Here is a 23,994-nt window from a genome sequence, read left to right on the forward strand (position 1 = left end):
ATTTCCAATGCTAACGTGTTAATCAGCCATCTTAGGGTTATTAATATCACTGATTTCCAAAATCACCTCCCACTAAAGAATCTTGCTGCACAAACTTGTGTAAAGGTAATAACAACCACACATTTCTACTAGTCCATGGTAGAATTAGCTTTATTTTATATATATATATATTCAAGTATAAATTTATTGATCCTTTCATTTACTAAGTACTTTTGGCTTTGGTATTTGCACTATACGTTAAGTCTTAAGAACCCATGAGGTCTTTACTGCAACTATATGGCCTGCCACATTATCCTATGTTATAACAAGGATTCAATTTCAAAAGTACATTAATTGGCTGTAAAGCATAATGGAACATCAGCAGATCACAAAAGATGCTAATTAAGTTCCTTCTTTTATAAGAATTTAAGACATTATAACATAATTTAATTGTTTCCTTTACCAGGGAAATTTTCAACCCAGTTAGTTTACTACCATCAAATCAACACAGATAGTTTGTTTACCTCATAAAAGATAGCTCTTTTGATTAAGGAGTTCAAGACAACAAGGCAGGTCATGAAGTGGGTGCAAAATTAGAGAACCCACATGGCAGTGGTTTAAAATAAATACCTAGCTGAGGAGCTAACTACTTTACAAGAAAACTGATTTTATTTAAAAGAGCTTTTTTCCCCAATAACAATTACTTTAATTCTGTTACAGTCACTTCTAATCTGTAACTGTTTTAGTGATGGGAACTCTACACAACTTGACACCCTTTCTAAAATTAAGTTTGTAATGGATCAAATTTGGTTCTTTAAATTTTACAGCTGCACTAAAACCTCTTTCAGTATTCTGATTTCACTCCCAATTATGCACAGAAGGATTCCGGCACTACTTGTGCAACTATGCTGCAAGATTACATTTGTTCAGATGAAACTAATTTAAAAAAAGTTCTGCCCATTAACCCTCCCCAATATTAGTAAAGATTCTTTTGAAAGCCTCGGTGTCGGCCTGTATCTGCATTTTGTTATGTTCTTAATTTCAGCTACATGAAGCTAAGGAGAATTACAATCTTCTCTTCCCAAAAAATCAGATTTTAGCATCTCTATATTTCAACCTAAAAACTTGCTTGCATTTGGACTAATTAGTGAGATCAAAGATGCTATGAATTATTTATGTTTTACTGTTATGTGCAATATAGACTCAAACAATATATTTTAACTTTTTCGTATTACTAGGTTTATTACTCCCAAATGATTTTTTCCAGATCTTACCTGCTCTGCAGGAGCAGTATTGGAAAACCCAGTTTGCTGACCAGATCCCCTGCAGGTTGAGCTTGTGCAATCCCATGGTAATTTGTTCTTTGCTCGGCCAGCACTTAATACTCTTCTGAATGAGGTATATTCATCTGTATTAGGGCTGGGTGACCCCAAAGATTGAGGCTCATGATCACCGTGATAACTGTGGGCACTCTGGGTTCTTCCGCTAGCCAGCAGCCACTCAGTATCTGCTCCTAATGGAACCTGCATCCCTCTACCATGGGCAGAAGATGGCATTGGTATTGCGTATTCTACAAGTCCTTGAGGACTTAATTTTGGCAGAGTTCGCCTTGCTAGTCTGGCTTGTATTGCTGCCATTACACCATCCCCATCTTCCTGTAATTCTACAGTATCCACTGCCTTAATCAAAGACTTCTTGTTGGAACCAAAAGATGAAGCTAACACGGCAAAAGCCTCTAATGCAGCATGGCGAACCTTTCTCTTAGAGTCAGTCAATGATGGAGCAATAACATGACAAAGTTTGGGCAAATCAAAGTCTTCACTCGGAAAAGTCAAAAGTGAAGCAATGGCAATGTTTAATATTTCCTCCCTAACTCTGGAATTTTTGTGTTTGATATTGTCAAGCAAAATATCAAGTATTTTTTGAGGTCGAATCTGCTTCATTAAACCCATAAAGACTTTCATATATTCCTGTTTGGTGACAACTTTATTGTCACCTAGCACTTTTATTGTTGCAGATGTAATGGGCTTGAGATAATTTACCACACCATGATTTAACTTAAGTACCAGTAAGTTGATGATTTCCAGTGTACCATGTACAACTTTAAAATTTGAGTCATCAAGCAAAGTACTTAAAAAGCCAATAAAACTCAAAATAGCTGTAGAAGACAGAGCCATAAAATTAAAGCTGTCAACAACATTCTTTAGCTCTTCAACAGCATGAGTTCGACTCTTATAATCTTCCCGATCTAGAAGCCGAACATACAATTCCTGTGGAATTATTTGAAACTCCAAGTTGCTACAGTCTTTGGAAACTTGTCTGGAAAATTGAGAGACATCTTTGATATGACTGATAGATCTTCCACGAAATCCTGAATTTGTCCTAAAGTTCCTACTTAGCTCCAGCTCAGGAACAGCATCTCCATTTAACTTGGACTGCGACTCATATTTTATTTCCATTAATTTGTTATAATCTTTTCTAAGAGTCAATGGCAAACGTTTTAAGTAAGAGTTGAATTCTTCTTCGCCAATATGATGTTTTATATGTCCCATGGTAGCAAAGGCTGAGAATGAGTCGTCCACACTATCACCATTTAGTTTTTTAGCTAGACAAAGGGTTACATCAAATAAATTGTCACTTTTGAACTCCTTAGTAAGTAGGATGGGTAAAACATTAGTTACAGCTCTCCTAACAATAGCATCCTGGCTTTCCAGTCCATGCTCTATCATCGCCCAGAAAACGTCCTTAGAGATGTTGGGGCATTTTAAATATGCATGCAAGGTTTGCACGAGCTCCTTGCGCACATTAGGGTTGTCATCCCGCAGACTCCGTATAAGGTTGGGCAGCACAGCAGCCCTAAAGTAATCCAGATCTGAATCCGACCCTTGAATGATTTCTGATATCAGCTGAATGCACGCCACTTTGACCTCCCCTCTGCCGTCCACTAGCACTTCGTTCAAAGTTGAGAATAGATCCTTCTTGTTGGCAAAGGCCAACCTGCCTGCATTCTGCCTGACACTGACACGGAGTGCCCTGAGTGCCTCGGTGCGTTTGATCAAAGCCTGGCTGTTGAGTTGCCGAAGAATCGCATCCTCTTCCATGTCGAGCGTGGGACTGGAAGGCGCCGCAGCCGCCGGGTTGCCGTTCCTCCCCGCGGACATCACGCCATCCCGGGTACGTGAACCACGGCCGCCCACGTCGCTGCCTCCCCTGCCGTCACCACCACCACCCCGGTAGCCGTTCTGTTCGCACTTAAACACCGGCGGAAGGCACTTGGCGACCGAACCTGCCATGAAACTTCCCCACGAGCGGCGCCCATCCGTGCACCAGCGACCGTAAACGCCGCCGTCTCCAGGGCTTCATGCCTTCCCCTTTGACGTCACCCAATCGTTTTTTATGACATTTGCCTTTCTGCACAGCAATCAGCGCCTTCACTCTCCCCCCCCCCGCCACCGCCACACACAGCACCGTCACTCCGCCAGCCTGACTGGCCCTCACAACAAACCGTCCCCGTCCCCGCGCACGCACGCGCAGCGCCCAAAAGCGGCCGCGCGCGCGCGAGCTGTTTTTTTTAAATGGCCGTAACCAGGCAAACCGGTCACGTGAACAAAACGAAGCCTCGCCGCGGACCGCTTCCATGGTGAGGAAGGGGATCGACGCTCCGCCCGGGGTACGCCGCCGCACGTCGGTATCACCCAGCACGCTGGGAACTGTAGTCCGTGGAACCCCGGTCACTGAGGCAGAACTGCGGTGATCGGAACTACAATTCCCAGTGTCGCTCTGTGCGTGGCAACAGGATACTGTGTGAAGAACCAGATTAAGAATTCGAACAGCCGAGAGGATCTTGTAAATTTAAGCAAGTAAAATGTTTTATAATCTGCGATTTAATTATAATTCTTGACTTTTAAAAAAAATTAAAATCCTAACCTTTGCCGGAAATTACGCACTCCCCACCTGTTTTGTATTTGTGTTTGATAGGGAATTGGAGGATTTGTTCATCCTTCGCTTGGCGGTTTTCCACCGTCCTCTTGTTAGGTGAGTTGGGTTGGATGTGACGTTTTAAAATGTATGCATTTTTATTCTTTTTAAATGTGGTAACTGACGTTTTTATGTGTGGTAATAGAAATGCTTGAAATAGGTCAAGGGCCCTTATTAACGCCAATGAATTGGTGGATTAAGTTATGAAAAGTTAAAGAGCCTGATTGTAGAATTAAGTGTACAGATGCATGAATTGTCTCTTGATTGGTACAAACCAATGCCACAACACGAAATATAGGTAATAAAGAAGTGCGAACTTCGTTTTGAAATGATTTTCTTGAAAAAATATATATATCAGTTTTGTTTTACTTGTTGAACGTAAATAAATAGTAACTAGATTGTTTGGGTATAATTTCATGACCTATGACTCATTAATTGATGCCTTTTTCCTGTAGTAATACTCTTATGAAACTTTCCTTCACTCTTGATTTGACGGGCTTTAGGTTTTCAAATGAGCGACATAACAAAGGGGTGAAAGTATCATATTTTGCCCCACGTTATGTTGTAGTATATTTCGAGGTCCGTGGGTGAGAAAATTGCTAATCGTCAACCCTAACGTTGTCTCGCAATGAATCGTTCAGATCTTGTATGTTAAAGACTGTAACTAAAATGTTAATTTCTTTTCCATCTGTAATATAAAACTCTTTCAGCTACTTGTACCTAGTGCCATAAAATGTCACAAACAAAATGCATTTATTCTAAGTATTAGATTGCAGAATTCTGATATTTAACACAATAGTTTTAGTTGGATCTGTTCATAAATGGATTTCTCCCAAATTTGCATTTGCCATACAGAGAAATGACTGAAGATTTATCAGCCATTTTTAACGCTTCTCTGATTATTTGTAAAGGATTGGTGCTATTTCTAAACCAGCATAAGTAAAACATGATGTTGGGTGCCTGGTTTATAATCGTTTTTCTGCAGCAGTTCAAATGGATATCATTGTTTCATCAGTGTGCTTGACTTTTTTTTGCTTGAAGCTCGAATTGTGCATCAGAGAAATATTGTAATTTGTACTATGTTAAATTGAATTTAGAGGTAGTGGTGAGAGCTATTGAAAGTAACATGTCAATCTTTAGCAATAGTTTTCTATAATCTGTTGCCTGTAACAACCTAGCAACAATGTTGTAATTTTAATTTGAAGATGATTGAATATGTAGAAAAATAAGAAATCTGTATTTTAACTTTGTCTTTAAGACTGTTCCTGACCTTGGAGAAGATGTGCATAAGTATGTTGTAGTGGAAATGAAATTTTCCAATGAATGAGGTTTAATGGTTTTCATTCCTGTCAGTATGAAAATAATGCCAAAGAATATTAAGGGGGAGATGAATTGTCAGTTAGCCCATTTATACACTTCAAGTCATTATGAAATGACAATTTGTACTAAATTGATTACAGTTCATAGGTTTATTACTAAGAAAGATAAAGGAGGGAGTGAAATGGAATTGATTTTGGGTCAAAGCAAGGAAATGGGACCATGTAAAAATTGCCTTGGAAATGCCTCCATTCAGAGAGGAGAATTTTTTTCTTCTTGATGCAGTATTTTCTTTTGATTTAAGACTTCTAGATTAAATCAGGAATTTGTGTTTATTCAAGAAAATAGAGATGAATTCTTATGGATTTGATTGGATTCCTTACACTTTACTACATTTTGCTGTTAGCTTGTAGTATCATGATACATTTGAATATGTATAAATACCTGATGAGGGAAATAATCAATTTTTAATGAGATCAGCCTGCACTGAACAGGTATTTATCCATGTTGCACCTGCAATTTTATGCCTTTCTTTGATCATTTTGTACCTATTATGGTGAGAGAGATCTAACAACTTCCTGTTTGGAATATTCTGTTAGCCTTCAGGATTCCCAGGTCAATTTAAAATGCAGTAAAATAATGGAATTGTGATTAGCATCTCATCAACAAAAAAAACATTTGCCAGCAGTTTGTCTTTGCTCTGGCAAAATGTAATTGTCTCAAACTTTGAGCCTACTTATTACATTAGCTTGACACTTGTTTCCATCAAAAGCTATCCTGTAGCTTTTGAGTGAGATTGCAAACTTGTGTTGCTGATTTGACACTACTGGGTATAACTTGCTCATTTTTTTGTAGGATCTTTATAATTAATAAGAATTCTTCATTCAATTTACAGTGCTGGTTTGAAATCAAATATTTGAGTGGTGACTGGACTGAGTTAATCCTCTGTGAGTACAATTACCATGATGAATTTCGATAGACTAAATAGAGGCTATATCCATTGGCAGATAATTCAAGAAATGAAAGGCATTATTTCAAATGAAGAGCAAAAGATACACAAAGATCATGAGCAAAGACTCTTTAATTCATACAGTGGTGATGATCTGGAACCTGCTGCCTGTAAGCATAGTGGAAACAAAATCAACTAAAAAATATGTGGCATTGTGGCACAGCTAGTAGAGCCACTGCCTCGCTGTGCCAGAGATTGGGGTTCAATCCTGACCTTGGGTGCTGTCTTTGTGCAGTTTGCACATTCTTCCTTTTAACTGCTTGGGTTTCCTCCCACATTACCACATCCCAATGACCTGCAGGTTGATAGGTTAATTAGCCACTTTAAGCTGCCCCCAGTGGGTAGGTGCACGGTAGAATCTGTGGGGTGGGCGGGTGAGTTGATGAGAATATGGGAAGAATAAAAATATATGGTGGTTGATAATCTGAATTCAGTGGGGCAAAGGGCCTGTTTCCCTGTTGCATCTTTCCCTATAATGATGTAAAATAATTTACTGAACTATGAGGAAAGAGCAGAGGAATGGAACTAAGTAGAATACAGGATTTGTGGGTCCTGTAGAACATTGATGAAAGGGCCTGTTTCTGTGCTGTACTCTGTTGGGTTGCCCAAATGATGGGATCCTGAGCTATGACAGTTTTGTGATTCAACAAGCAACCATGAATCAATTATTTAATTGGGACCCATGAATATAAATCTACTACACTATTGTGCCATAGCTGCAGCATATAATTTATCCTGTACATGGCAGGAAGTTAACAAATGTTTTCTTAGCAGTCACTATCAAGCAATGACCTCCATCATTAGAAAGTCAAAAGTAATGGCTGCTTACGAAAATCATCACGTCCAAGTTTCCCAACTTTCTAACTTGAGTTTTATTTTGCCATTTGTTTACTGTCACTAGGTCAAAGGTCTGGTCCTTATTCTCTGACAGCATTGTGGGAAACAAAAGAAGCAGTGTTTTAAGAAGGTAGTTAAATCTTCAGGTTCCCAAGGCAATGGAGGGGGCATGGGGGGCACAAATAGGGCACCCATGCTGGTGGCACCCACACCCTAAAAACTTTCTTTGGAAAGTTGGTGTCTTTAGTTCTTGGTAGATGTTTGAATTAAATTAAAAATGAAATTTAATAGTCTAATAATTTTCACTTAGTGTGCATCACTAAGATTAACCTTGCACTCTAGTGCTTACTTCTCTAACAAATGAATCCAACTGTGGTTGTGCTTTGTTGTTCAAGATATAACCTTGGCCTCTGTTAAAATTGGGAGCTGAACTGAGTGGTACTTCAAACATCTGTCAGTTCACTGGAGAATTGGATGGTTGCTGTATGAATTTCACTGTTTTAAAGTTCTTCTGTAAGCATTGTTTGTAACTATTATTGCAGCTTTGAATGAGCTACATGGAAACCAGAGCTATAGATGTAACAGGACTTTATTCAGCAAAAGCAGATACACAAAGGAGACCTAGTAGAGAATTTCTTTGAACTTGAAATACATAAAGTTCTTGTACCCTTTTTTGTACAAGGATAATTGCAGATGATTAATTGCATAATTTAAATATTTTGCGTATGGACAGATGGTTCCATAAAACTACACACTTACAATGGGAACAAATCTTAACCTGACAAGACCAACTATGAATGTTCAAACACTTTTGTAGGCCAATATTGATATTCTAAAAGCTTCTGAGGACAAAACCAAGACAGTTAAAACATCCTGTTTTTGCCACAGTATCATGAAGGATGTCTCCTTGGACACACTAACACCCCAAGTATTGATTGACAGAAGAAAAATGACTGATGTGCAATGTGGTTAAAAAGAAAGCCTAATCTGGAACCCGTTGTGTGAAATCGTTCTTTTCCGAGTTAAGGATCAAGGACTCTGAACACGAGCTTTGTAAACCAAAACTAGTTTAATCACAAAGGCAAATGCGGGACAGAATGGATGGGAACAGACACACGCACAGGATATCAGGAACGTGAGAGGGGAAGCGCAACTAGTTTAGGATACACTCACACACTGATACAAACAAGCACACAATAACAATGTACAACTTCAGGATATAACACTTCAATGCCTGTCCCACACTAGCATTGGCCCTTAATGCTCCCTGAGTCTGAGTGAAACACTCCCTGACCATGTGGTGATACACTCTTACCAATGATCTCTGCAGCATTGTCTCACTACTCCTGGGGTCGTCAAAAGAGGAAGGGCTAGTGGATGCAGCCCTTTTTATGGCACTAGGAGGCTGGGTGGAGCCTCACAGTTATGATTTAAACGAGCCAATGGTGTGGGAGTCAAAGACAAAGGCACCTGCCACAGCCAATGGTCAGGCAGGTTCAGAGACAAAGGGTACTGGTCAGGCAAGTTCAGAGGCAAAAGGTACTCTCACACCTGAGGGGTGGGTGGAGCCACACCTTGATTGACAGTGGTATAACGTCTGATCTGAGGAGCAATGCTGTCCTCCGGTCAGCGGGAGTCATTGTCGTTGCTGTCACGTGACAGCCATGTGGATTTCTCACAACAGAACCTCCCTTGATCCATGACAAAAATAGTGCAAAGTATCTGGGCATTTCCAGATGTCAAGTGCCTGGTTCCAGTTTCTAGACATTCATCTATTGTATAGTCATGGTTAGGATTTCAATTTTGTCCAATTTAATGTAGCCCTGTTGTCTGTATTTTCGCCCATGTATATGAGAATTTCTCGTGATAATGCCATTTACCAAGGCATTTCCAGGATTCCTGCTGTGAGCTGGTAGTTTGTTCCCTTCACAGACAGTCATGTTTATTCACACAGCTAGCCTTGTAATTTTAAAAATGATTATGACTTCTAGATTAAACTTGAGAGCATTTTGACTATTGGTTCTTATTTGTATTAATAGCCACGTACACTTTACACTCTCTGACAATGGTTGCTCTTCCCTAACATCATTAAGTCTACGTAGTTGCCTTTAAGTGCTACTGTGTTTGTATTGTATGGACAATGAAATTATTCACTGTTAAATTCAATAAAATCTTTTATTTAATAATAATATCTATTCAATTATAATGTTGTGGTCCAATGATGGATTTTTGGAGATGCTCTTAATTGGTGGGAAGATCTGGTGATGATGTGTTGCAGGAGGAGTAGAAATGTTAATTACGAGTCCACAGGATTGGATAACAAGGAGAGATTGATAATGGAGAATTTATATGGTTATCTGTATTGAATGTCATTTGCAGTATTGTGGAAGCCAAAGAGGGATGATGTACTATTTTGACAGTGCAGTTTTTCTTTTGTGCCTTTGGTGACTTCTAGTTCTGAAATTGTCCAAAACAGTCTGTAAATCTCAACACTTCCACTTAAAATTATTTTGATCTTCAGTACCTAGAATGAATAACTCTAAATTTCAAGTCCATTCACACTTGAATTATGTTGCGGTGAAAAGTGTTTGCTTTGTTGAAATCTATCAGTACTATAAATAAAACTTCAATGTACACTCATCAAGGTACAAGAAGTAGATATTGAGTTATACATTTGAGGTTGATTGGCATTGTGTGGGGAAAAATATTTCTTACACTGTAAATAGTCCAAGGGAAAATGCTGCCCAGGGTGAATCCTAGCTCCAGAAGCATCATCCTACATTTCCCTTGTCTTTTGAAAAGTGCACTGCTCTGCATCTCCACTACTTAAGCAAAACATTGTAATTATTGCAGATGATACTGACTTTTAAATCCACCCCAAACAAGTATCTACTGGTGTTGGGCCATGTTTTCCCACTTGCATTTTGTTACAAGATGAGGAAATCATGGGGGAGACACTAACCTCCATTCATACAGACTCGACAAAAGCGTCTAAAATCACACCAGCCATTCTGGAAAACAACAACCAATATTCTTGTCATTGGTACTAACGTATTAATAGTTGGAAGGAACTAAAGGACATATTCCATACAGGAAGCAAATACCTCTTTACTGGTCCTACAGTGGAGGTCCCTGCCTTTGATCTCCACAAAAACTACAGACTGCCTCAACAGAATTCACACAGACTGTGGACATTGTGGCTGCCACCTCCACAAGTGGAAAAATGCTTGATAGTCCAAAGTGCAACTGTGGCTATAAATCCCAAACTATTGACTGCGTTACTTTGAACTGCCCATTTTAAGATGTGTTACTGAAAGAACCTCATTTTCCTACTTGGTATTTCAGGAGACCATTGGTTGACAGGACTGAGAGATTGGACATATTTCATTGCCATATAAAAGAGAGAAGGGGACTTCTGCACAAGGAGATTTCTTCAAATAGCTTCAATCACTTTGTGACAATCTTGAATTGATGCACTGTCATGAATTATCCAAACAGATTAAGTTTTCCCCTATATACCATTTTTATTTTTTTAATTAAAACTTTTTATTAGCATTCTTCTTAATTTTCTCTACTCCTATGAAAATGACTCCAGTATCTTGAGTCTATTGTTACAGAAAAACTCCAATATTCTGCTCCCCATTGTTTGGAAATTGATGATTCCACATCTGCCTCACTGAAGCTTCCTTTAAGTCCCTAGAACTCCCTTTAAACTAGATGATTCACTGGTAAGCCTACTATATGGCTGTATAACATCAAAAAAAAATTAAGTGTATGGGGGTAATAATGTGAGTAATGTCCAATAATCTGGAAGTCTGGCAATACCAAAGTCCTGAGGATGCCAGATTAATGTAGTTTTACTATAATTACTACTCGCTTTCTGCCAGCTCCTATATTTTGATATTTGCTTCTTGTGTCCAAGACCAAATAATCTATTTGCTAAGTAGAAAAGTAGATCAAATGAAAAGTAAAGAAAAATGCAGGTGCTGGAAATCTGAAATAAAAATGGAAAACGCTGGAAATTCTCAGCAGCTCGGGCAGCATCTGTGGAAAGAGAAACAGTTAACATTTCAGGTTGGAGACCCCCAAGTAGACCACTTCCTGATCCCTAGATATATGGGGACTCTTTAATGCTTTCAACTCTCAAACCAGACTGGATAAAACAACATTGACTTTTTGTCATGTACAACTTTAGTGTTACAGAGTTTAAATAACATTTTAGTGATTGCTTAAAGTTTAGTATCTGGTCAATTAAATATCATTTGGATATTGGCTTCAGAATTTATTAAAGCTGTCTCCTCAGTTTGGAAATCTGAATGCATTTTTCTAACTACAATGTGTTTTCCGTGATATACTTGTAACTTCTAGTATGAATAGATTTATACTTAGTTTGCTCCACATGACTGAATTTTAAAACAGTATAAGGAGCAACAAGTATCAACGTATCATTATCTGTGATGTTATTTGAATTATTGACCTACTTTGCTCAAATATTCTAGATTGCCTTTTCACTTCTACGCATGTGAAGAAATACTTGGCAGAGAGTAAGTCCTTGGTAAGTACAGCTGAAATTCATTTATTGCTTTTAAATTATCTTGCTACTAGCATCAAGATTTTTAATTACCAATAATATGTTGGTATTGGTTCATTATTGTCACTTGTACCGAGGTACAGTGGAAAAACTCGTCTTGCATACCGATCGTACAGGTCAATTCATCACACAGTGCAGTTACATTGGGTTAGTACAGAAGCTTTGTTTCAAAAGCTTTATTGAGAAGTATTGTAGTCCATTGGAAATGGTTTTCAATTAAACAAAATATGTTATTTTCTCAAACTTGCATGTAAATTTTTATACCAAATTCAGGTATTGTAATGTTAAAGTTTTCTTAGTTGCAGTTGGATATTTTGTTCTGATCTCTTACTCATTCATTCAGATGGACCAGTCCCCTCAATCCTACATGCTTGCCAATCTGACACATCCACATTGTGAGCAGTTGCTGCAGGGATTAAATCTTCTTCGACAACATCGTGAGCTGTGCGACATTGTCCTCCGGGTTGGTGATGTCAAGATCCATGCCCACAAGGTGGTGCTGGCTAGCATCAGCCCATACTTCAAAGCCATGTTTACTGGAAACTTATCTGAGAATGAAAACTCTGAAGTTGAATTTCAGTGCATAGATGAGACTGCCTTGCAGGCTATTGTAGAGTATGCATACACAGGAACTATATTCATTTCACAAGATACAGTAGAATCACTCCTACCAGCTGCAAATTTGCTTCAGATCAAACTAGTACTAAAAGAATGTTGTACGTTCCTTGAAAGCCAGCTTGATCCGGGCAATTGCATTGGCATTTCCCGGTTTGCTGAAACATATGGTTGTCATGACTTGTACCTTGCTGCCAACAAGTACATTTGTCAGAATTTTGAAGATGTCTGTAAGACTGAAGAGTTTTTTGAGTTGAACCACACAGAGTTAGATGAAATAATCTCAAATGACTGTCTGAATGTTGTGACGGAGGAGTCTGTTTTTTATGCATTAGAGTCGTGGATTAAATACGATGTGCAAGAAAGACAAAAATATTTGGCACAGCTGTTGCACTGTGTTCGACTGCCGTTATTAAGTGTAAAATTTCTGACAAGATTATATGAAGCAAATCAGCTAATTCGCGATGAACATACCTGCAAGCACCTTCTAAATGAAGCCCTTAAGTACCATTTTATGCCAGAGCACAGATTTTCCCATCAGACTGAGTTATTGACACGACCACGTTGTGCTCCCAAAGTACTTTGTGCTGTTGGTGGAAAAACTGGATTGTTTGCAACATTAGACAGGTAAGTCATTCAACCAATATAAAGTCCAAATTAATGAGGATAATTTATTTCTATTTTACTGATGTGGAGCCTATATTATAAAATGGAACCATTCAACATTGTGTGCAGTGTTTCTATCTGCTGTATATTTGGCTGAATGCAATAGGGTACTTTATCTTGTAATGTATTCTTGGACACCTATTAGAAGATTATGTATGTGGAAATCATACTTCAAATATGTATCAATTTTGCTATTCCATTGCTTTTGCGCAAGAGAAATTGATGTTGAAATGTACTCTAATGTTATATTGATAGCTCCCTGAATCTATTATAAATTTACCTTGTTCAACGTGAACAGTATAAGCAAAATAAATGACTGACAGCCTAGCTCAGCTCAATTTATCGGTAGTGGAATGTGTATTTTGCTCAAAACTTTTTCCCCAGTGTTTAGATATACAGATTTTTAGTGTGGAGTGAAGAACTCTGATTGATTAATTAATTAATTAAGGAGGTCTCCTGGGCATTTTGCAAACTATGTTAGGGATTGCCTTTTAATTTTTACTTTGTTTAAAAAGTTACAATCTTTGGTGGGCTTCACTAATTTGCTTGAGATTGACATCTGACCCCACTTTTGATGTCCAACTAGAAAAAATGCAACATGTTTCTATTTAACTGTATCAGTCCACTGACTAAGAATCTAGTCTTTTCACTCTGATCAGGAAAAATTTTATTTGCTATTGGAAAAACATACGTACAATAAATGGAGTGTATCCATGAGAATATAGTTCCTTGAAACTGTTAATTATTAGGTTTAGTTATATATGGATTCTTGAATTTGATTTGGAGAAAATGTACTATTGCTGTCAGCAGTATCACTTTCTAAGTGTTAAAATGCATGTTCATGAAATTGGACAAATATTTGACTGGTATCTGGGATATTCTGTTGCTGCTTGACTACCTCTTCCCTCATTGTTTTAAATTAAGATCTTGAACTTCCTTCTGCCTCCTCCATTGAGGCGTTTAGATAAGTACTTGTTGTTCAATGAAGGCTAGCTTATTAACCTGCCTCTGGTTATAGGATAGATTTTAGTAAATATAAATGTTTTAATTACCTTTTTGATGCACAAGGAGATTATTTCCAAAATTTGACCTGAGGGGGAAGTTGGAATTCTGATTTGCATGAAATCTTAGAATTATTTCCTAAAAGCAACTACAATACTTAAAAGTTGGGCTATATTTGTTTGACAATCCAAGGGTATTTTTGCAGTTTTAGGATAAGATGTTGGGCACAAATAGAAGACAGTTTTGCTCAAGTTGAGTGATGCTTTGGTCAAAGTATATCTTGAATATAATAAAGGAGCTGGCTTTTTTGGAATTTCCTTAAATTAACTAGGAGGTTGGTGACTTTCATTATAAATGTAAGTTGCCTGGAAACCTAGGATGTTTAGCCTTGAAAGTAAGTGAGATATGATTTCAATATTTAGAGTCATAGAGGCATATAATACAGAAACAGGCCTTTGGCCCACCAAGTCTTTGCCGACCATCAACACCCATTTACACTAATCCTACCTACACTAATCTTTTTTTTTAATTCTCATTAATTCTCTTTTTCCCTCCATTCTTCCCCCCCCCCCCCTCCCCATTCTATCACAGACCTACATGGACAATTTACCTTGCCCAATTAACCTACCAACCAGCTTCATTTAAAAACCATTTTGCGTTATTTGGATATCTGCCAATTTAATGCAGCCACCTCCTTTAAAATGAGGTATTGATATGAATGGCTTTTGGCAAAGCAAGAAATTGGGAGGTTTAGGCCTCTCAAGTGACACAATTCCTTTCACTTGGTTCAAAATAGAACCAAGTATTACTGATGAAATAGTTGCATACTGTGTGTCTAGGTTAATGATGACCCAAGCAGTTTCCATCTCACGAAATACAGGTCCTCCCCAGCTTATGAATGCCCAAACTTGTGTACAACCTGTACATACGAACAAGCATTTAGGAGACTGGCAATATGGATTTGCTGGCTGCAGAAGAGGGCTGCAGGCATCTTCTGTCATGTGGGAACTCAATTTATGGCCGCGATTCTGATTTTGTGAACTGTTTGGGTTACGAACAGTTCACAGGAACAGAACCCTGTTTGTAGCCTGGGGAGGACCTGCAATTGGTAGGCAATGTTTTAAAATAACCATACAATAATTTACTATGTTTTTCAGGAATTCTTCTAAGTATTTGAAAGAGGATTCTCTGTTACTAATCAATACTGCAACCGTTTCAAAATAGCTCATTAACCAAGTACACAACCTTAATGAATATTAATAGTCAAATGTAGTTGAGGTTCATTTGAATTTAATCAATAGCAGGCTTGTTATAATAGGCAGAATTTATTCCTTTCAGCTTTTAACAAAAAATATTGCAATCAAATCTATGTAGCTCTGTATCTGAAGTAAAGGAAAGCTGCCCCTGGCAGATATTATAGCCCTATATTACAAAATAATGTTATCGTAGACATATTTAATGAGCTAGCCATTTATTTTTCCTTTCTATCCCTTTTGCAGTGTGGAAATGTATTTCCCTCAGACGGACTCCTGGACAGGTCTGGCACCACTCAGTAGCCCACGTTATGAATGTGGAGTTGCTGTTGTTGATCAGAAACTTTATGTGGTAGGAGGAATTGCAACCCATATTCAACAAGGAATCAATTATCGAAAGCATGAGAATTTGGTGGAAGGTTGGAATCCAGAGACAAACAAATGGACATCTGTAGAAAGAATGAATGAATGCCGAAGCACTCTTGGAGTGTCTGTATTAGCTGGTGAACTGTACGCATTAGGTGGTTATGATGGAGAAAATTATTTGCAGTCTGTGGAAAAATACATCCCTAAAGTCAAAAAATGGCAACCTGTTGCACCGATGTCAAAAAGCCGAAGCTGTTTTGCAGCTGCAGTTTTGGATGGAATGATATATGCTATAGGAGGATATGGTCCTGCCCACATGAACAGGTAATGCAGTACAACCTTTATTCCATAAAATACAGCTTTGAAAACACAAAATGGTAAATTTGTATTTGTTGAGGATAAATAGTAGAGATTTTAAAAGTACTTCCATTCGGTCAAAATCTGTTCCACAATTTTCTTTGCCTAAAATGTTAACTCTTATTGTATTATATTATGGGTTCCATTATCACTTTTGGCATCTATGTATGGAGCCCTGGTTGATGATCCTACATATATAGTTGCTAACCACATTCTTCTTAGTGTGAGACAATTTTTGGTCTGTTAAATGCCATGAAAAGTTCCACATTCAATACATAGTGAACAAGAATGAAAATCCTAGCATATGTTTTTTTTTCTGCCCTCATTTCCCTGGTTGAAATAAATTAACTCCACATTGGCCATGAATAGAATCTCCAAATGGTGGGCCAAAGGGCCTGTTTTGTGCTGTGCTGTATGGTTCAAAGTTTTGCTATCTGTATTCTGTTCCTCATGAGATTATAGCTTATCTTTCCATGGATAGTTAGACTTCAGAATGTTTGAATGAAGACTACAAGTCTGTTGCTTGCATAAAAACATACAAATTAGCAGGAGTAGGCCACCTGGCCCCATGAATCGACTCTGTCATTCAATAAGATGATGGTTGATCTGGTTATAACTGTAAAGTGACATTACTGCCTACACTGGTAATTTTTCATTCCCTTCCTTATCAAGAATTGACCTACCTCTGATTCAAAAACTGTTTCCTCTTTTTATGAGAATAAGAGTTGGGGGTGGGGGGGGGGGGGGCCGCGAAAGAAAAACTCAGCCCTCAATTTTTTTTGCTGCTTGTCTGTCTAAAATGGGCAAGACGTCTGTCCACCCCCCCCCCCCCCCCCCCTTATTTTTAAACGGCGACTCCTAGTACTAGATTCTCCCAAGAGAGAGAACATCTGCCCCACATCCTCCAGGATCTGGATAATTTCTGACAAAGGGCTTTGCTCCTGAAAAGTTAATTCTTTCCACAAATGCTACCTAAATTGCTGTGTGTTTCTAGCATTTTCTGTGTTTGTTCCAGATTTCCAGCATTTGCACACTTTCATGTTCATTAGTCTAATAAACCTTTGCTGAACCGTCTTCAATGTCTTAAAGTCCTTCCTTAAGCCAGTAGACCAATACTGTACACAAAGCTGCAGATGTGGCCTTATTTGTGCCCTGTATAATTGAGGCACAACCCCCCTACTTTTATTCATTTCTCCCAGAAATGAATAATAATGACTGGTTAGATTGCCTAATTACTTGCTGTACCTTTTAGCAAATCATGCCGTGGGACACCCTGGTCCCTATATCTTTGCAATCTCTCATCCTTTGGATTTTTTAAATCTTTTTTTTTCCTGCCAAAAATGGTCAATGTCTCATTTTCACCACACTACATGCTATTTGCCAGATCTTTATCCATCCACTTATCTATGTCCCTTTTGTAGCCTTGTGTCCTTGGAGGCATTTTTTTTGTGCCATGTATATGTAGCTTAGCCACCTGGGACATCTTTCAGAAATGTGATCTATTTTGTCTCGTGTTCTAATTAAAGTTCATTTTGATGCAACATTTTGAACCATGAACAACGAATGTTAAAGGTTTAAAATCATTTCCAGGTATCAAGTTTTGGGGGGGAGAAAGACTACTGGTTTCTTGGGCCAATATAGTAGTTGACACGGTACCCAATTTCACTGACAGATTTATTGGCCTTTCCAATTAGCAAATTGTCATTTTAAAATACCATGTTCAGAATTAACTGAACAGTATCTAAACAAATTAAATCCCAATTTGAAGGGTTACATGATGGAAAGTAATTTTCTTCCACATTTTGTTTTATTTTGATTATCTAAACTGAGTATTCTGGATAACAGTGTCCATCTTGAATTTTTGAATAGGAACATGTATATTTTTGCTATAAAATTGCAATTTAATTTTTTCATGAATGTAAAGTTAATTCTTGCATTCAAACCCAGGATTGAAGGAACCTGACATACTTGAGTCAAATAAGTTATCAACTTTTATCAAGTGGACTGACTCCAGTATCTAATGAAACCAAATAACCTTTGATCACTTCAAGGCCAGAAATGTGAAAAGTATTAATAGGGGAATCAAATTTTTGCAATCATTGTGCATTTGTGTTTGTTTTCAAAATGTTTCTGAAAATGTTAGTTAATGGTAACCAAATTGTTGAATATGTGAAAAGCTACATGTAGAGCTTGGTTATATAACTTTTTTTATTCTTGTAATTGCTTGTTCAAGGTGAATTTAATCTGCTCTTTTACTTTTTGTGCATGAAAATAGTGTGGAGCGTTATGATCCAAGCAAAGATTCCTGGGAGATGGTAGCTCCAATGGCTGATAAAAGAATTAACTTTGGTGTTGGTTCAATGCTTGGATTCATCTTTGTTGTTGGTGGACACAATGGCGTGTCACATTTGCAAAGTGTTGAGAGATATGAACCCCATCAAAATCAGTGGACTTTGTGCAGACCAATGAATGATCCAAGAACAGGTAAATGTATAATTCATCTTGGATACTATCTTTTATTGTAGTAACTTGTAATTATATATAATCTTAAAATGATTTTGTGAAATTTCTAGTTTTAAACTGTACAATATTTTTGAAGCCTTTTCATGAAAATCTTTCTTCCCTTGACAGGAGTTGGTGCAGCCATTGTAGATAATTACCTCTATGTGGTGGGAGGTCATTCAGGGTCATCATACCTGAACATGGTACAGAGGTATGACCCAACCCTAGATACCTGGTCAGATTCTACTGGTATGCTGTCATGTCGATGCAACTTTGGGCTGGCTGCATTTTGATGATTGCTTTGATTATGAAGAACTTACTGTGGTAATAAACCCTGCATGACAAGATGACCAACTGTGCTGAGATTGAGGAGTTGCACAATCTTTCAGGTTTCACTGAGCATCTTGGCTGCTACTATTGGTATTTACTTTGCAGAAAGTATTGTTTTTAATTGAATTGGTTACATTGTATATCTTGTGCTATGGGGAAAATAAACTGATGCCTGAAATAGCCAGGGCTAACAAAAGCTCCAGCTTTTCCACCTTATAAACATTTCCCTCCATTTTAAATAACTGTTGCCTCCACCTGTCCCCATTATAATTGTAATGGATCACACAAATTCAAAGCCCTTTCATCTTGAAGAGTCCATGTCTGTTTTGTGCATTATGTTCACTGCATTATCATGTTCAATTTAACATCAGTGATTCACATAAACTTAAGGGCTGCCTTGTCATATCTGTCACAAGTTTTTGAATACAACTTCCTCTTGTTTGCTTGTATTATGCAGTGTGATTTATGTAATTTGTAGAGCTGATGAGTTGATGTAATGACATTAATATTGTGTATATTTTGCTCCTTTTAGCAATCTTCCATCTGAATGATAAGGTCATTTATTAATATTTAATATTTGATCTGGTTTTATTCAAAAAACAATGTACATCTAAAAAGGGATCTTAATTGGGTTACCTGTGCAATTACAATTTGTACTTTTCACAGCTTGAAGTTTAGGAAGTTCTGAACTTGTATTGTTACAAACCTATATTCACAGAGCTCAACGTAGGAATACTATTTCTGAATTGAGTAGTTATAGACTTTGTGAATATAGTGTGATATTTTAATCAATACTGAAGTTTTAAGTATTTGTATATTTTGCCATGTTATTCAGCTCCAATTGGCAAGTGTTGAGTTTATTCATGTATTCCTTTTGTAATATTCTACAGCTGCTGTTGAGGGAGACTTAGTGCCTGGTGCTATCCTAGAATTCAGGACTCAGATGTTACATACACTTATGTTGTAAATGTCCTGTAAATTGATTTTTTTATTCCTCCAATTTTCATGTACCTCCTGAGCAAGCAAAGCTGGAGCGAAGGAATAGTTTATACAATTAACTTTCAGCATCTAAAATCCTAACCTTGCTGACTAACTTGTAATTTGTTCAATGTTGCAAACTGAAAGTAAGTTCATTTTCAACTGCCTCTCAAAATGGTTTTCCTTAATCCTAGTCTATCCAAGGACCTCATTTTGTTAACAAAATGTGGTTGCCAAACTTTTATTTTCTTTCTATAACATTTTGTCACTTTCTATTTTCATCTCATACAATACTTTGAATGTTTTTTGTTTCCAAATTTTCAGATGTACTTCACACAGATACTGTTTTTCCTGTATGTAATGTGACATTAACTGATGCAAACAACTTTGGCGATATGTTCAATTGATATGTGTTCAAAATGATTTACAGATGCACTTTTTCAAAATGTTAGAAATATAATCTCCCTATAATACTGCAGCTTTTTCTGTACCTAAAAATGTGCAAAAAAAGATTTATGTAATTGTGGCAAAGTTTGAATTAACAATCTTTTTAAAAAAAAATGGTTCTTTTGACTTGATTGAAGCTATAGTTAGTATGTTTAGACCAGATTAGCAAAGTACCAACACAATCTTTGTACATGTGGTTGGTAAGCTGTACATTTTGGTTTTGATTGTTAGAGTTAATAGTTATGCATTTTGGTGGTTGCATGGACTTGTGTCTGTGCACTTGCATTAGTGTTCAGGTCAGGCTTAATCATTGTGTGCTTAGTATCTATCCTAACCTTCTGGAAGTTTCTGGATCTTGATGGTGAAGGCTACATATGTTTGTTGGAATAAAATGGTGCAATAACATTTTTTATATGGCTTTTTTATTAAGTGTAATTTATACTTGTGGAAGGATGGGTTGATTTACAGAACTATTGTGCTCTAAATACACCACTTGTCAGCAAAATGTATACAGTAAAATGTAACATTTGTGATGTTCCTTGTGTAGAATGAAGTTCCGTCCTTCTATAACCTTCCGTATTTCTAAGTACAAGTAGAACATTATGTATTTTGTTTCATTTAAATAATGGCATGATTTAATGTACACTGAAATAAAAATTAGTGAAGTCCACAGAAACAACATAGTCCCAAAGGCATGGCAAACTACACAGGTCCTACTGGTTTAGTAGCACAAGTGTTTATCTTGATGGCAGTAATAGATGTCACAGCAATAACTACTGTCAGTGGCATCTGAGAAAATGATAACCTTGTTTGGCCAGTTATTTTGTTAATTTTAGGAATCTTTATATAAAAAAAATCTACTTGATATAAAGCATGTCAGATGTGGGTTTTGCCCATAGTAATGAAGACTTGGATCTAGTGGTAAGTTAAATACTTGGCCTTCATTCTCTGCAGTTAGATATAGTTGGGAGTGTTTGCCAGTTTACACATTTTGCATATTATGCACGTCACAACTCGATCATTAAACAAAAGGATTTGGAAATTTTGGCAAAATAATAGGAACTGACATTTGACATACTTAATATGCAACTTGGAAACTACTTTAAACCCGTTTTTGTTGATTTTTGGCATGTCTAGTAGAAGGAATAATAGACTTTATACATAACCTACTGATGTGGACAAAGCAATTGTCTTTTGCAGCATCTTTATCCCCTACAATTTTTTTTTAAAAAGGGCACTTGTGTTTGTGTCATACTCTTCTGTATTATCTAGTTAGATTCGCACAGAATTTTCCGTAGCTGGTAACTTGATTACAAATGCAAAAATGAGCATTTACTAAAATGAAATATTGTGCACTCAGTTTGTATATGATTAATACAAATATTGGCCATAAATGCTTTTTCTGGAATCAATGTTTTAATCATTTGTTGCTATCTGCATAGCCCCATCTTCTGCCAAGGGGATTTTTTTTTTCCCCTTTTGTCAGAGGAGTTATAGGATACATAAAGCATGTATTTGGATACTACAACTGGAATACTATTATAAAGTACTATGTACAAGAACAAAGTTTTTTTTCATCTACTTGGCTTTCATTTGTTATGGGAGATATTTTGCTGAAGTTGGATGTGGAAACTAATGTTTCTGTGCTGTGCACCACTGAGAGACTTACATGCAAATAAACTGTAAAGAAGTTTTAGGGGACTTTGATTTATTCTGCTAATGTAATAGCAGTTACACTTTGTTCTGAAATTGATAGCAACTTGGATAGTTTAGTTGAAATATTTCTGCCCTTTTATTCACTAAAACTAAATTTGTAATGTTCACTTAACACATTTGAGCCACACTTTACACTCGTTCCCAAATGTCTTAATGAGATTTAAAACAGGATTTTAAACTTCGAATGAATGGCCTAAAATAACATCATTAATGGCGATAGTGGACACTGGATTACTATGGAAGTTTTGCAAATGCAAATTACTTAAACTGATGAGGGACATAGGCAGGGCTATAGTCATTACTGATTTCATAGCTTGCCTTAACTTTTAACTTAATACTTAACTGGATTTTATCTACCTGCCTTTCAATCCAGTGCTTTCCTCTAAATCCAGACTGCTTTATTTTGTTTTTAATAAAATGTGACTCTAAACTTTGTAAATAAAGATTAAAGACCTATTTGTATTTTGACTTGAGGGAATGACATCATTGTAAATGGTTAAATGTTAGTTTGTATAGTTGTATGCTCTGTACCTGCAAATGTCAGTCTTTCACTTAAAACATGAATAACATTTCACCTGCTTTTTGGTGTCTTTTGTTACACGAGTAAAAGTGCTAAAGGACTGTTTTACACCATTTGAGTTCTGTTTTCTTGAAGTAGTGTCCAGATTTCACATGCTTGTGGTACCGCTGTGTCAAATACTGTTTGTTACAGTATTTCATTGTTTACAAAATAAATAACTATTTAAATCTGAAAAGTGGTGTCTTGCATTACCTCCTTTCTACCTTTTAGGGTGGCTAATTACCACCACTAGATTAACATTGTATTGTAGATGAGATTGTTTGTTCCAGTATCTGCAATCTGCTGAATTCAATTTTTTTAAAAATTATCTCCCCTTTCCATTCTTAGTCCTGATGCAGAGTTTCAACCTGAAACATAGACGATTCCTCCCCCCACCACAGATGCTGCTCAACTTGCTGAGTTCCTCCAGCAGATTGCTTGTTGCTTAACATTTAAAAATATTTACATTTGGATAATAATTGAACATGGAAAAACATTTCTGAACTGCTAACACTCAGTAACATGATTTCTGGAAATCCCCCTCTCCCAATTTACATTGGGCTCAGGTTGTGGATAGCATAGCCAAGAGCCAGGGTCTGCATGCTCAGGGACAGCAATCTAGATGTACCACTGTTTTCTTCTAATGCAAGCTCACCACTTGTTCAATATCCAGCTAGCTATAAGCTGTACCTTCTCTAATGAGGTGCTTAGATTTCAACTTTATTTCTGTTACTACGTGCTTTGGGACATCCAGTTGTGAAAGTCACTCAGTAGCACATCCTCAAACTTGTTCATGCAAAATTGTTGGCTGCATGCTTTCTAACTGAGTTCATCCATGGCAACTAAGGAATTTAAATTCATATTTAAATCTGGAATTTAAAACTAGCAACAATAAGTACTGGATCATTTGGGGGTGGGGGAGGGGAAGAAAATCAATCTGGTTCCCTAATGTTCTTCAGGAAAGGTTATCTATTGCTCTTACCCAATCTGGCTGACCCTTAACTGATCAGAGTTCTGGGGTAATTGGGAATGGATAATAAATACTAATACTGCTAGTGATGTCCAAATGTTTCAATTGAATAAATAAAGACATTAATTTCTGACTAGATAGCAATCGGTAAACCAAAGCCTTTCTCTTTGGCTCCTATTATCAACTTAAGGACTTCAAAAGTCCATTGCTTTTGGCACTTGGGTTGATTCAAAGATTACAAGCACTATGCAACCTATTCAATCCTGAAATATTGATTTTCTACATGATCCCACTCACAACTCTGATCTCCACCTTGTTGCCACCATCTGCTACTGAAATCTTCATTTGTGCCCTTCATACCAACACATTCAAATTATACCTAATTTACTATCCAATTTCCACATCCTGAGTCCCTGAAGTCCTGAAGAAGGGTCCTGACCTGAAACATTGACCACCTGCTTTTCTCCACAGATGCTGTCTGGCCTGCTGAGTTCCTCCAGCATCATAATGTTTTTTCATCTA

The 23,994-nt window shown here is 37.2% G+C and overlaps 2 protein-coding genes across 8 annotated transcripts in view; one reads left to right on the forward strand and one right to left on the reverse strand.

Annotated features, from left to right (window-relative positions):
• Positions 1 to 3,528, reverse strand: part of LOC127572083 (TOG array regulator of axonemal microtubules protein 1) — a 65,001-nt gene extending 61,473 nt beyond the window's left edge. The window contains exon 1 of one of the 2 annotated variants that reach the window (XM_052018954.1): positions 1,254 to 3,528. In XM_052018954.1, coding sequence (XP_051874914.1) covers positions 1,254 to 3,272 — 2,019 coding nt within the window. In that variant the 5' untranslated portion in view covers positions 3,273 to 3,528. The remainder of the gene's footprint in view (positions 1 to 1,253) is intronic. The other variant, XM_052018963.1, reaches the window with a different exon arrangement.
• A 51-nt stretch (positions 3,529 to 3,579) lies between these two features.
• On the forward strand, positions 3,580 to 22,750 carry LOC127572105 (kelch-like protein 28). 6 transcript variants are annotated; one of them, XM_052018991.1, is made up of 7 exons: positions 3,719 to 3,839; positions 3,958 to 4,014; positions 11,620 to 11,675; positions 12,055 to 12,953; positions 15,494 to 15,937; positions 18,246 to 18,454; positions 18,602 to 22,750. In XM_052018991.1, exons 4-7 carry the CDS (start codon positions 12,055 to 12,057, stop codon positions 18,763 to 18,765), a joined length of 1,716 nt encoding a protein of 571 aa, XP_051874951.1. In that variant the 5' UTR covers positions 3,719 to 3,839; positions 3,958 to 4,014; positions 11,620 to 11,675; the 3' UTR covers positions 18,766 to 22,750. The 6 variants fall into 6 exon arrangements, with proteins under 6 accessions (XP_051874959.1, XP_051874951.1, XP_051874966.1 ...); XM_052019006.1 differs by adding an exon at positions 6,170 to 6,221 and having other exon boundaries at positions 3,759 to 4,014; XM_052019015.1 differs by lacking the exons at positions 3,719 to 3,839; positions 3,958 to 4,014 and adding exons at positions 4,024 to 4,045; positions 6,170 to 6,221.
• The last annotated feature ends 1,244 nt before the right edge of the window (positions 22,751 to 23,994 follow it).

The sequence above is a fragment of the Pristis pectinata genome, chromosome 1 (genome assembly GCF_009764475.1).
Source record: "Pristis pectinata isolate sPriPec2 chromosome 1, sPriPec2.1.pri, whole genome shotgun sequence".
Lineage (NCBI taxonomy): Eukaryota > Metazoa > Chordata > Chondrichthyes > Rhinopristiformes > Pristidae > Pristis > Pristis pectinata.